Raw genomic sequence first — 14,590 nt, forward strand, 5'->3', positions numbered from 1 at the left:
AATTCCGACTTTTAACAAAGGATTCCGACTTTTAACTCTGATTTCCGACTTTTAACTCAGGTTGAGTGAACCTTGCCAGGGAGTTAGACAATTTTGTGTGACATACTGCATAACTTGTACAAAGTGTACTGTACTCCATATATTTAATCGACATACACAATACAGTATATACATTTTAAAAATATGTATAATGCAAAAATGTCATTCATCATTCATGGCACAAAGTCATTGTGGAAGATTGATAGAGAATAGATAGAATAGAAATGATCATATTTAAATGTTTCATGCTGCCGTATGCTTCGTTGGCCGAACAAAAGGGCCAAAATGGAAGCACAGAAAATCTGGGGTCAATCTGAGGTGACCAGAGCCAGCCAGTTAAACTGCCATTCTCAAATTGGAGATCTTAGGCGGAATTTAGGACTTGATAAAGTCCTTCACAGGAAGAGCTCATTAGCCAGGTTACAAATCTATCAGTTCATGGAAAGGCAACCCATTAAATGTCTATGTTCTGCTGGTTTATGGATGGTGGTGTTTGTATCATGAGAGATTAGGGGTGTGGTATTCAAATCAAGAAGACGGTGTTTTTCTAATGTATCACTTAAATTTGTATATACAGTACTCTCAATAAATAGCTTGGCAGAGGGTGGCAGAGGTTGGGGGTCGGTCATGAATTGCTGCGTCCCACCAACTGACAAAAATGACCCCTATCGTCCCCACACACACACTGAAATCAAATCATTTGTAGTTGTAAATGCAGGGGGAAAACTAAGTAAAGGTAAAATGGTAAGAGCCAATAAAAACACCTATTTTTTTTAAATAAAATATCACAATTATTAATTTTATATTTTAGTACCATGAAAAGAAGTTTAATTGAAATATAAAAATGGAAACGATTCAAACGACTTCAAAAGAGACATTAGTCCCAATTGTGATCATTTGAAGCTAAAGTCAAATTAAATTACAAATACAGTTTCTAAATACACCAATTACAAAAACAAAAAAAAAAAACAATGACATGCCAAATATGATTTCCAACCATGAGGCTAATGGACAATTTTTATGATTGACATCCACCTATTAGGCCACTCTACTCCCTTCCAATTACACAATCACATGCAATACATTTTTTTTTGATCAGTACTGAGCGATCATCACTTATCATCAATATATCGCCAATAGACCTTGATCATGTAGAAATTAGATGCAAATGACTACATTCTGACTCATCTGATTATTATCCAGACACATTAGTTATCTCGGATGCTGTTTTCCTATTATCCCATCACCGCGCTGGGGGGAAAAAAGGGGTCTTGGGTGAGGAGGACGGATGGCACACTGAGTGCCTTAGTCACACGCATTGTCTACACCCTCAAAGAAATTCATGCATTTTGGAACCGCATAAAAGGGAACGCGGAATCCATTTCCTCCGCGAGAAACTGCAAAAAAAAAAAAAAAAAAAAAAAAAAGGCACAGGATATGGCTCATCTGCGTTAAATGCTCCACTTCCATGTTTTGCCTTTGGAGCTCAAAAGGTCAAACGATAGCCGGCGCGACGGATCCCGCTGGCAATCATTGGACCTGGACAAAATCATTTGATGAGTACCACAATCCAAAGCGGTGAATGCGTTGGAATAAAAACAGTACATTTTCAAAAGAATGTACCACGGTGGAATACATTGATTGGGAAAATGTATGTGCCTCTCAGGTTGAAAAAAAAAACCCCGCTTATTTATGCGCTGTTAACTGTCAATACAAAACAGGGGTGTCAAACCCATTTTTTGTCAAAGGCCATTATGAATTTGGGGAGAATAGAATATTTTATCTCCTCCCTCATATTACATAAAGAACGAACAACAAATTAACTCATTCACTGCCATTCACGAATTTATTCAGAAATTGAAAATATGACAGAGCGCCATTCCCGAATTTGTTCGGGTTTTGTTTTTTCATGCTTGGCTGCCGATAAAGTGCTGGCCATGGCCTCTGGCAATGTTTTTTGTTTTCCACAACGGGGCAGCATTTCCTTTTTTTTCCATGTTAGCGCATTGTTCCAGCTTCAGCTGTTGTTAAAGCGCTATATAAACCAATATGTATGGATTGCATTGTATTTTGGACAGCTGCATTCATTTAAAGCTCATATAACTCCAGGCCCATATAACTTAGGAATTAACTCTTTACTTCGGATGAAAGAAGAGAGTCTAAGGTTTCTAGCGCTGTATTTAATGTTTGTGTAGTCCTAAAAGTCAATATTCTATGGGTCCTGGAATTGGAGTGACAATGACAAAAACCCTGGCACTGGAGTGGACACATTTTTGCACATCTGGCAGTGAATGAGTTAATGAAACAATAATGATTTAAAGGACAACCGAGGCCTCCGGACAAGTTGTGTCCATGATTTGTAAAATCACTTCAAATGACTTCTACTGAGCGTATTTTACAAAGATTCCACCACATATAGCTATATTTTACATTTTAAGACTCGCGCTGACTATTCAGGAAGTCTTGTTTTCGAGTTGGTGACGATTCCTCACGTGACGTCACGTCAGGAACACCCCTGACCGAGAAAGCGACACAATGCATTTTGGGTACTTTGTTTGGTCAGAAAACATCGTGTTAATGGCAAAATTAGAAGGAAAACACATAAATAACACAATGGTGAATCGTTGTGTGTTGCACCAAGACTACTATTGATACTAGTTCGCAGCAGACAACTCAGCCCATTTCCAATGGAGCTTTGGCACCATCTTGTGCATATTCTGGGACACTACATTGCTGTCATTGACGGCTCAGATTGATGTGGGAGGACTCCTTTAATCGATTGCAAACATGGATGCTTTTTAGAATTAAAATTTAAAAAAAGGGTCTGGCGGTCGTAAGTGCAGGTGGTCGTAAATTGCGCCGGTCGCAAGTCGGATGTTACCTGTATATTCAATGGGCATCACAACAGTGGACTTCTCATGCAAGTTAAATGTTTGTATTATAATTGGTGCAGGAAAGAGCTAAATTTGGTACACCAAACAAACATGAAACAAGCGAAACATGCACGCGGAAAATCCTACTGGACCCTCCGCACCCTGCCCACCACCTTTTCCAGCGACTCCCCTCAGGCTGACGCTACCGATCCATGCGCACTAAATTCAACACCCCCAAGCCATTAATTCTATAAACGGTAACCCAAATAAGACTGTATAGTGTGTCTTTGCAATTTTTTTGCATACTAGTGCAGCGTGTTCGACCGGAGACAAATTCCTTGTGTGTTCTACATACTTGGCCAATAAAGATGATTCTTAAAATAAAATAGTCCTCGTCCGGTAAATATGTCAAAACTGCAAATGTGCACTTTTCGCAGCCTGTTATGCTGCCGTGCTAACTGGATCACTATTTATAGGATACGCAACAACGCCGCACCGCTCGCCAACTTCACAATCGCATTCGGTCCATTGGAAGGATTGCTACAAGTCATGAGGTCGGAGTGCACGGGCGCACAGGCAGCCGGCATCACCCGTTCTGACTTGCGGGCTTTTGTATGTGGTGTCAAAGTATTAATAAGAATGTTGCAACAAGATGCAACCCAGTGGGAATATATGTCATGTCCGTCGCAAAAGAGAGCACTAAAGTCAAACTTGGGTGTCTTTTGATGTCAGTTAATTAGGGGAGCTTTCACAACAAGCGGGCTCCATGGAAACGGTGTCTAAAAAAGATTTTAAAAATAAATAAATACGAGGAAATAAGGCGCAAAATACTGACATCAGTTGGAGAGAAATGGTTGGCAGGCTGTGCTTCAGGTCACGGTGTGCTGAAGTGAACGCAAGTTATGATGGAGCTTGAAGGCAAGTCTTTGGAAATATTTCAGGCCCACCACATCATTTTATTCGGCCCGCGAAAGCAAATCAAACTTGTGAAATTCCATGATGCTAGCTAAAGTCCGAACCAAAATGGTAAATTGTCCAATATGTACAACAATAACAGTCATTATTTTTTACTTCAAATTTGAAAACTAGTTATTCACTAATTTGTTGTGTGCTCTATATGTAATATGTGGAGGGATTGAAACATTCTAATGGCTTCCAAAATTCATAACGGCACTCGAGAGGAAACCGTAATGACAATGCGGCCCCTGGCAAAAAAAAAATGACTGACAGATTTAATGTCAACGGTTGGTCGAGTGAAAAATCCCCTTTATAGGTGGGACAAAATGGCAGTTGGACAAATTCCAAAATTGGTATATTCCCCCCTCCCCCAAGTATTAAAGTTGAGAAATGGATGTGAAGGATTGATCCAATCATATTGTCAAAAAACATTTATTATACGGAAACAACACACGATCCATCGATTCCGATTGCCGCCAATCAAAACGTCAAAAACACACGGAGCTCATACAAAACACGATTAGTTATTACATGAATTGAATACTGATTTTCGTTTTTAACTCATTCACTGCCATTCCCAAATTTATTCGGGAATTAAAAAAGCATGACGTGGAGCGCCGTTTCTGAATTTGTTTGGGTTTTTGTTTTTAATGCGGTGGGGTGCCGATAAAACGCTGGTCAGACCTCTGGCAATGTTTTTCCTTCCCACGACTGGGCAGCATTGACCTTTTGTACATCCGGCCCCATTTCAAGCTCAGATAACTCCAGACCCATATAACATAGAAAACATGATGTAGAAAGACATTCCCAAATTTGTTTGGGTTTTGCGGGTTTTTTATGCTTGGGTGCCGATAAAGCGCTGGCCAGACCTCTGGCAATGTTTTTTTTTCTTTTCCACAATGCGGTAGATTTTCCCTTGTTGTCAACTTCAGCTGTTGTTAAAGCGCTATGTAAACCAATATGTTGCATTGTATTTTGTAAAGCCACCCCCTATTTCAAGCTCAGATAACTCCAGACCCGTATAAATTAGGAATAAACTTTTTTTCTGAAAAAAGAAGAGTTTAAGGTTTCTTCCACTGCATTGAATTTTTATGTAGTCCAAAAACTGTATTCTGTGGGTCCTGCAAATGGAATGAAAATGACAAAAACCCTGGCACTGGAGTGGACACATTTTTGCAACATCGTCTGGCAGTGAACTAGTTAATTATATTTTGATTATTTGTTTGCTATGTCAATGTCAAATCCAAGATATTAATATTGTTCAGCCATCATTAATAAAGTTAGGGCTGACCAGCCAGTGAAGGGGTGGCTTCCTTGACCTCTCCCGGTGGCGTCGTTGTACTGCTCCCAAATATAACCCGTTTCGGCATACTGACTGTACACGTTAGTGATAATGTTTGTCCGGAGTTCCTCGTACAACGCAGCCGTTAGCTCCTGATACGGTCCCCGTGTGTTACTATAATGGTGGAGCGCTCTCACCGCCAGGTAATTGATATTGATCCAAACCGGTCCTCGCCAATACGGGGCGTCGTGTTCCGTGTTTCGTTTCATGTACAACGGATCGGCTTTGGATAACGAGCGCAAACCGTAAGGAGTCCAAAGCTTGTTGGGATCTTTCATGTCTCTGAGAACGTGTTCCAATTTGGGAGAGTCCGGTTGAAGAACGTGTAGGAGGAAAGGGAAGAGGCTAACGTAACCCAAAGCGTTGACATATTGAAGTTTGGGAGCTTTGCGAAAGGAGCGAACGAGTCGCGTGACGGGGAATTGGTGGCGGTGTTGTCCGGGGGCGGTGTAAACTTTCTCCTGTTGTAAGGATACGTCCTGAGTGTGGTTGCCGTAGTCGCTGAAGGCGCCGAGTTGCTCGGACCAGTGTAGCTCGTTCAGGAGATGATTGTCTGTCAGCACTCGGTGGGTGGATTCGTAGTCGCCGTGGGGTTGCCCCAAAAGCCGAGCGATCCGAGCCATGATACCCGAGGAAAGAGCCATCCAACAACGAAGATCCACGTGGCGTTCTTGCGCCGACGGGTGCGAGGCCCGCGGGTAATCGTCCAGACCCGAGGTCAACGTTTTGGGGTTGAGGAACAGATTCGAGTCCTTGTCCCGCCCGCGCCAGCGGTACGAGTTGGGCAAGGGCCCCGTCTGGGTGGTGTTGTACCACTCGAACCAAGTCTTGAGTCTGGGGTAAAGTCGTCTGAGGAAAGACAACGTGGGATGCGACTCCACGCTGTCCGGATTGGATGACAACGGCTCAATGAGCCCCTGCAGAGCTAAAAACAGGGTAGGCGGGTTTGCGTTCTCGTTTCGCTGTACTACAAACTCGGCAGGGACTTTACTGTGAGCCTCGTCTCCGAGGATCTGCTCACGGGGGATCCAGCCCTCCACGTTCATCAGGTCGATCCAGTGGGAGACGGCTTCTCTGGTTACCTGGGGGTCCCATTTACTCAGGAGAAGCTGGTGGAAGCCCTCGTCCCAAAGGAAACCTCGCGGGAAGAAAGAGCGCGAGGGGACGGCGGTGAATAAGGCACCCTCGGGGTACAGCAGCGGGTATTCGTTGTAGACGGACTGAACCACCGACTGGCCGTAGAAGTAGCCCATTCCGCCCAACATGTTGCTCAGCGCCGCTTTGCCAAATTTGACGTACGAGCGGCTGTAACCTTTCCTCTCCAACCCAAACGTCTTCTCAAACTTGGCGTCAAACTCCGCCTTCCTTTTCTCCAGTTCCTGAGTCATAACGGGCCCCGCCAGCTGGTTTTGGTGGAGGCGAAAGCTCGCCGATTCCAAGAGCACTTCCATTTGAAAAGGTGTCTGAACGGTGACCTGATGCAGCACAAAGTCGCTCTCTTTCCGAGCGTCTGGGGGGTTCTTCTGTTGGTTGGGGTAATACGGGGGCGGTTTGTGGGAGTCCACTGCGATGTAATGCCTCCTCTCCCCGGACGGCGGGCTGAAGACGAACCTGCGGTTCAGACTGTGCTTGACGATGTCTGTCAGCTTCTCCAAGCCGGGCGTACGAGTCTGAAGGTAGTTGTAACTGCAAAAGGGTGGACACTTCATTAAATCCTTGTGTTTTCGTAGCGCGGACCAGAGTTTTCTGACCATTATGGAGTTAATGTGCACTCTTATAAATGTGGTTCAAGGTAAACCTTGGTATTTATTTATGAACAGTGAGACCTCAACTTACAAACACCTCAACTTACCAACTTTTTGTCTTACAAACATCAAATTTATGAAAATTCAACCTTATAATAAGCACTATTTTCATAATACACACCCACCATGGCTGGCGGAGTGATCTTCGGCGGAAGCACACGACCGAACAGCGCCAGAGGTGGAGTTACCAACAGTCCCTATGGAAGGTGACTCTCCTTCCATAAGCCATCAACGACCATCAAAAAGGTCAATAAAACTTTATTTTACAGCACAGTTTATTTCTTTAATTACAGTCCTCATGTAATGCGCCTCTCTTTCCAAACAGCAATTCCCTTTGACCTTCGACCTCCAACGCCATTCCATCAAGCCATTGATGACCATCATAAATGTAAATAAAGTGACTTTATGATACAATGCAGTGTATTTCTTTCATTACAATACAATAGTGCATTTATTATACATAGAATAAGGTATGTTGTGTGTAGTTTTAAGGCTTATTTAGTTGAAAAGTATATATTATGGAAACCCGGGAACGGATTATTCCCATTTTAATGGTTTCCTATGGGAATTTTTTTTGGAGATACACACTTTTCACCTTACACACTCTGTCTGGGAACCTATTAAGTTCGTAAGTTGAGGTCTCACTGTATTTATTTGGATGATGGCTGGATTGAGCCATTGTTTGACTGCCGACTACCCGTCTAAGCGGCGTGAGAAATCAATCCGCTTTGCCACAAGAGATCTCATTTCACTCAAAATATTGATTTGCTTCCGATAGGCCTTTCTTTTTGCTCCTCGATCTCAGGGAGCAACGTGTAGTGACAGGCGGGAACAAAAATCCATGTTCCTCCACTAGATGGCGGAATGCACAATGAACCCTGTTAACTCATTCACTGCCAGACATGCAAAAATGTGTCAACTCCAGTGCCAGGGTTTTTGTTATTGTCAATTGATTTCCAGGACCCACAGAATATTGAGTTTTACCACTACATAAACATTCAATGCAGCGTTGGAAACCATAGGCTATTATTTTTCATCAGAAAGAAAAGAGTATATAAGAAAGTGTATAAAACAGTGGTGAGATGAGCTATGATGTTTGGATTGGAGACAGTGCCACTGAAGAAAAGACAGGAAGCAGAGCAGGAGGTAGCAGAGCTGAAAATGTTGAGGTTTTCTTTGGGAGTGACCAGGTTGGATAGGATCAGGAATGAGTACTTTAGAGGGACAACTCATATAGAGGCTTTGGAGAGAAAGTCAGAGAGGCCAGACTGAGATGGTTTGGACATGTCCAGAGGAGAGAGAGTGACTATATCGGCAGAAGGATGCAGAGCCTTCAACTGCCAGGCAGGAGACCGAGAGGAAGACCGAAGAGGAGGTTTATGGATGTAATCAAAGAGGACATGAAGGTAGCTGGTGTGAAAGAAGAGGATGCACAAAACCGGGATAGATGGAGGACATTGATTCGCTGTGGCGACCCCTGAAGGGAAAAGCCGAAAGGAAAAGAAGAAGAAGAAGAAGAAGAAGAAGAAGAAGAAAGAAAAGAGTTCATTCCAAAGTTATATGGGTCTGGAGTTATCTGAGCTTGAAATGAAGGCAGCTGTCCAAAATACAATGCAATAAATACATATTGGTTTATGTAGCACTTTAACAACAGCTGAAACTGGAACGAAGTGCGAAACATGGAAAAAAAAAGGTAATGCTGCCCCTTGTGGAAGGGAAAAACACTGCCAGGGGCCATGGCCAGCACTTTATCGGCACCCAAGCATGAAAACAAAAAAATAAAATAAAAAAATAAACAAATTCGGGAATGGCGCGCGTCATGATATTTTCAATTCCCGAATACATTTGAGAATGGCAGTGAATGAGTCAACATCGAGTGATGTGCATTGGTTGAAAATGTTTCAAATAGCATTTTTGCCAGAAACCTAATTGGGAAATGCGTGGTCATATTTGAGCCCAGCAGTAGTCTCATAAACCCCCCTTGACCCTCCCCCCATCATTTAAATAGCCCATCCCTGCTCTTTTGATTATATCATGCTCTTATTTCATTAAATGTTGAACTGATGTCAACATTGTCAGCAGATTTTTTTTAAACATAGGATATTTCCAACCACTTATTCAGGATTAGTTCCTTTGCCTTAAATATATTATTAGATGAAATAATGCCGCCAACATGCTCTAACACAAATACCTGCTGCGTACTGCCATCAAGTGGTTGCAGCTATGAAACGTGACTTCATGAGGTATCACTGGAAGGTTTGGTTTGAAAAATTCCTTATCATGGTGTACTGTGCCTATGATGTCCACTCCCATTGGAACACACAAATGACCGTTTGGTCGTCGCTTAATCAATATGTTGTAGTGCATCTAACAGACAGCCAAATACCTATTTTGTCCGGTTCATGGTACAAGTATCTCTTTTATGACTAATCCTACTTTGTGAACTGACCTGGCATATTTAGGACTCGTCAAATCCCCGGTAACTGGTTTTCTAAATGTGATCTTGAAATTGCCAAGCTCTTCCGAGACTCCTGTGATGGAGGCAAGGCGTTTTTTCTCCTCCACGTGAGCCTCCAGTGAGCCTTGGGTATCTGCCGCAGCGTAGAACATCAGGGAGATGACCGGAGCCTTGGAGGCAGAGCTCTGATAGATAAAAAAAAGAACAACAGTTGCTATGGAAACACAGTCACACATTGTTTTTTAAAAAAGGGTTTCTACTCACATGTTGTTTAGCGGTGACCCTCCAGGTCCAGTCTCCACCGTGATCACCTCCCACCCTCTTGACAAACTCAGTGGTCAGTGTGAAATCATTGTCTCGGATCTCCTGGACACCAAATGTGAGACCGTCGTGCATCATCCAGCCGTAACTTTGCAAGCGATCTCCCTGCTCGCAGGTGTGCCTCAGGTTCATGTCCGTGTCGGAAAATTGATTCATCCACATCATACCTGATGGCGCAAGAAAGAGAGATCAGACTGTGAATTTCTCGCTTGATTCATGGTGCGTGGCATTGGCTGAAAAAAAGAACTCTACAGTCACCTTAATTTAAACAAAAATATTGTTCTTTTCCAAAAGAATAAACACAAAACCCCTGCTGGCATGATGCAACAACTATTACATCAAAACCATAAGTCTGTGTAAGGTCTCAGTCGTACAGGAGTGGGCCATCGATTAAAGGGTTTCTTTAGCCGTCATGTGTACTTCTTTGAAGGTGTCTGATGTTTCGCTCCTCATCCGAAAAGCTACGTCAGCGAACTCAAATTTTTACTGGTGGCTCTGACCTGGTGCCAGACCTCTGCTTTGATAGGTCCCTGCTCTAAAGTTGGGGGGGGGGGGGAGCAGAAGACGATACCATGAAGCTAATCTGAAACATCAGAAACCTTCAAAGAAATACAGATGACAGCTGAAGATACCTTTTCATCGATCAAAACCATAAGTAAATAGAGAGGATGTACGCATGCGCACCAAATAAAGGAGACATTTAACCAGCATCTTCTCCCAAACCATTAACTCTATTCAGTAACCCAAATATAACGGTGTAGTGTCTCTTAGCAATTTTTTCATTGTGATACTAGTGCAGCGTGTTCTACATAGTGATACCTTGGCTTACGAACTTAATTGGTTGCCAGACAGTGTGTAAGGCGAAAAGTGTGTATCCCAAAAAATAATTTCCCATAGGAAACCATTAAAATGAGAATAATCCGTTCCCAGGTCCCCATAAAACATAATTTTCTACTTTGTAATTTTCTAAGCCTTAAAACGACACAAAATATACCTTATTTTATGTATAATAAATGTTCTATGGTATTATAATTAAAGAAATAAACTGTACAGTATAATAAAGTTGTTTTATTGACCTTTGTGATGGTCGTTGATGGCTTGATGGAATGGAGTGGCTGGTTTCCTCAGCATTAAACACTTGATGAGGAATGTAGCCTTCTTTCACCATCTTGAGGAATGATCACTTGTAGGTGCTTTCTCTGCAATAATTTTATTTAGTTACTCATCAATTGTGTTCTGTTTAGCTGGGTTGATAGCTTTTTGAATCATGTGTACAGATGGCTTGTGCGGGTTGTTTGTGGAGGCTGATTGATGGGATATTTTAACCTTGCAGTCTACACTCTGCCTTTGAACTATCAAAGTTGAAACACTCACTGTCGTCGGCCTGTCTCTTTGTTTAAACCACCCCACCTCACTGCTGCGTTCTTGACCAATCACGTGGCTTTAACCGAAGACTGGGGGTGAGGAATAGAGGTCAAAAACAGTCAGCTGCCATTTTGTTGTTAGAAGAACGGGCTTGTTCGCGAACGACACATCACTCATTGAGGCACCACCGTGAACAAAAAAAGTTTGTATGCTAAGGTAAAGTTCGTATGCCAAGGTAAAATTTTCATAAATGTAACGTTTGTAAACTGAAAAGTTCGTAAGCCAAGGGGTTCGTAAACCGAGGTATCACTGTACTTGGCAAATAAAGATAATTCTGATTCGGATAAATTTACAAGCTGATTCTCGTGGTTGCGTGAACCTACCTGTCACAATTGACCTTGGACTCCTTGTTTTCATGCCAAAGTAAACCTGAGGCCTGTAGGAACCCCAAAACCTGTCCGGAGAGACCTGGGCAGTGCTGGAATTGGCATCAAGGACACGAGGAGACGGATGCAGTGTCACCACGCGCTTGGCCAAACTGGAACGCATGTAAAGGGCATAGAAGAACCAGATGAGGCTGACCACACAGAGGCCGATGGAGATGTTAATGAAGAGTTTCCCAATGTCCATTTTCTTCTTCTTCTCCTTGCGGTGAAAAGCGGGGGCCTTCTCATCTTTTCTTAGAAGAGGAGGGGCGGCATCTCCGGTCACCACCCTCTTTCGCTGCCTGCCCATCCTACCCTTGTCAATCTGATTATGAGAGAAATGGCAAAGCTCAGTGGCAGTGGATCAAATTAATCAGATGTCTATTTTTCAACCTGGCTATCTTAAGTGGTTTTGTATGCGCTCATACATGAAGCACCGAAAGCAAGTTGTGATTTGCCGTTTTTTTAAATCAAAGGCAAGCCGCTATACAGCAGCCCATTTGCGCAGCCCTCAATGGTCAATTTTTTGTTATCATTGAGCGATTCTGTCTGTTGTTTATTTTTTTCCCAGAACATCACAACAAAATACAACGAGCGATTCGCCTTGGGTAATATTTCCAATGTACCCAATCCGTTTGGAATGCTTTTATGATAGACGATAGAAAAAAAAATTAACGAGACTCTTCTCTCCGATTGTTTCTATCGTCAAGTACCTTCTTTGGATCAATATTTCTATTTCTTATGCAGGATGATGACGACGGCAGCAGATAAAAAGAATGACAGAAGGCAAGGCAAATTGCTGGAGATCATTTTACGGGGAGAGTCAGTACCACATAAGTGCCACCAGGGGGCGGCTTACTGAAAACCCACCGCACAATACAAAACAACGTTGTATCATTAAGACTACAAAAAATGAAAGTTAAAAAATAACTAGGCGGGTGAACAGACATAAACACAGCTAAAGCGGATTTACGTGGGACAGGAGATGTGATACAAACTCTTTTCGTAAATGGATCCTACAGCTTCGTGTTTGCTTTCAACATTTAGCTTGTAGCAGACGTGCACACTCCATCATGACGTCCATGATCCACCGGTGAAAAGGATGCTTTGATCCTCTCCTCTTTCATCTACAACTGCTTCATGTAGCAAATAGGGTACAGAAAGTGCTTAAGAATGAATGACTGTGTCTATGTGTTGTCATTGTCATTATGTTGTCATTATTTGTTATTCAGTTTTTTTTGTTGATTTGACTTGACAAGATGGCGCCACGAAAGTGGCTGCCTTTCCAGCAGCTCACATATTTTTTCTCCTTGCATCTTCCTTTCATAACTTTGCTGCTGTGAAATGTAAATGTCTCCACTGCGAGACCAATAAAGGTAAACCAATCCAACATTGGTAAATAATTAACCCACAGGCTATATTACAGTCCTGAATAATGATTTACAGAAAGAGGAAGCTCGAGGTATGTTGAGAATTCCAGCATCAACCACAGTCTTATTTCTGGTTTTGTACAGGATTCGTGTATTTTTTTATTGTTTTGTTTAATATTGCCAACAATCATAACGGCATCGACAATGCTGGCAAAGAGCGCTTTGATTACCATGTTTGAAAACCCCTTCAAGCCGGGGTGTCAAATTCAGGTCATGGAGGGCAGAGGTCCTCCATGTTTCCAAGTCTCTCTGTTGCAACACACCTGATTCAAATCAGCGGGTTCAATGTCAGGTTTCCGGGGAGCTAGCTTATTATCTGATCATTTGAATCAGGTGTGTTGAACATGCAGGACGTTCATAATTCTGGTCGTGACGATCATAAAGGCATTGTTGGTGTTTTGAAAGCGATATGCGTTTTGTGTGTCTGTGTATGAAAAGTATACTTGGGTCTCATCACATATCAATCCGCTAATGCAACGTTGCATTTGCGCATCCTGCTAGTCCTGCCTTGAAGCTAACGTGCTTTCGTTCGGCCGCATAAATCACAAAAGTACACTCTTGATTTTTCATCAATCATATAACAGTAGATTTAGATCAGGCTCATATTGTGCATGCTTACTCACCAGTTAAATACGTTCAGTCTCAGCTATTCATTGTCCGTCACGCATTCGGCTTGCTACTTCCGCGTCTATGTCCCAGTTGATGACGTTTTACGCGCTTGAGTGTTACGTCATGTCATTTTAACGGCTTCTGTGCGTCAAAATGCTTAATTATGAGTGTCATGAACTACAGTATATGAACTGTAACTAAGTGTCAATATACGCATCATCCTATCTCGTTTAATTTCTAACTGATTTCATTGCCTTTGTGGTTGACGTTCGGTAAAAGCAAATTAAAAAGAAATGTCCTCCATCTTAATAGTATGGAGGCCATAATACAACTTCATTATGACTCATAATACCATTATGGGTCATAATCAAGTTGTATTCCACCACAGACTTTATTTCATCAATTCTTTCCTCCTCTTTAATTTTGTACTCTTTTTTTTTATCCATTTTTCAGTTGCTGCTCTGGTTTGCTGTAAAGGAAGCCTGGATGGCAACAATTTTGCAATGGGCAGACTAAAAAAGGGCAGATTAAATTTCTCCATTCAAATTACATTATTTTCCGGTGATAGTTTGCTTGTTATCATTCATATGAGTAGGACCATCTATTTTCTTTTGCTATATACACTGTCACTGGCAGACAAAGCATGTTAGCATCATCAACATTGTGCTCTATAATTGTTTTCACTTTCTTTTGTTATGTTATTTTATATTTCCAAAACCCAAACACAACTTATCTGACTGACAAAGACTGCTGATGACGACTAGCAATAAATGTGATCATTAATGTTTTGATGTACTGCAATATCTGTGTTGCACTCTCTACTAAATAAGGTACTTTTTAACCTGTCACAATTGCATATTTGAAGGCTTGGCTAGTTGAGTCGAGGGTGCCGTCATATAGAAATGTGTGCTAATTGCTACCTTTGTTTATTAAAAAGACTGACTAGCTATATCAGCGACTGTGCGC

The 14,590-nt window shown here is 42.2% G+C and overlaps 1 protein-coding gene across 1 annotated transcript; it reads right to left on the reverse strand.

Moving 5' to 3' along the window:
- Positions 1 to 3,847: 3,847 nt before the first annotated feature.
- On the reverse strand, positions 3,848 to 13,760 carry mogs (mannosyl-oligosaccharide glucosidase). The gene is made up of 5 exons (XM_089006566.1): positions 13,639 to 13,760; positions 11,544 to 11,910; positions 9,739 to 9,962; positions 9,466 to 9,659; positions 3,848 to 6,897 (listed from the first exon to the last, which is right to left on the reverse strand). Exons 2-5 carry the CDS (start codon positions 11,893 to 11,895, stop codon positions 5,121 to 5,123), a joined length of 2,547 nt encoding a protein of 848 aa, XP_088862692.1. The 5' UTR covers positions 11,896 to 11,910; positions 13,639 to 13,760; the 3' UTR covers positions 3,848 to 5,120.
- Between the last annotated feature and the right edge of the window lie 830 nt (positions 13,761 to 14,590).

This window comes from Hippocampus bargibanti, linkage group LG10 (assembly GCF_051943395.1).
Source record: "Hippocampus bargibanti isolate YZ-2025 linkage group LG10, ASM5194339v1, whole genome shotgun sequence".
In the NCBI taxonomy this organism is placed as follows: domain Eukaryota; kingdom Metazoa; phylum Chordata; class Actinopteri; order Syngnathiformes; family Syngnathidae; genus Hippocampus; species Hippocampus bargibanti.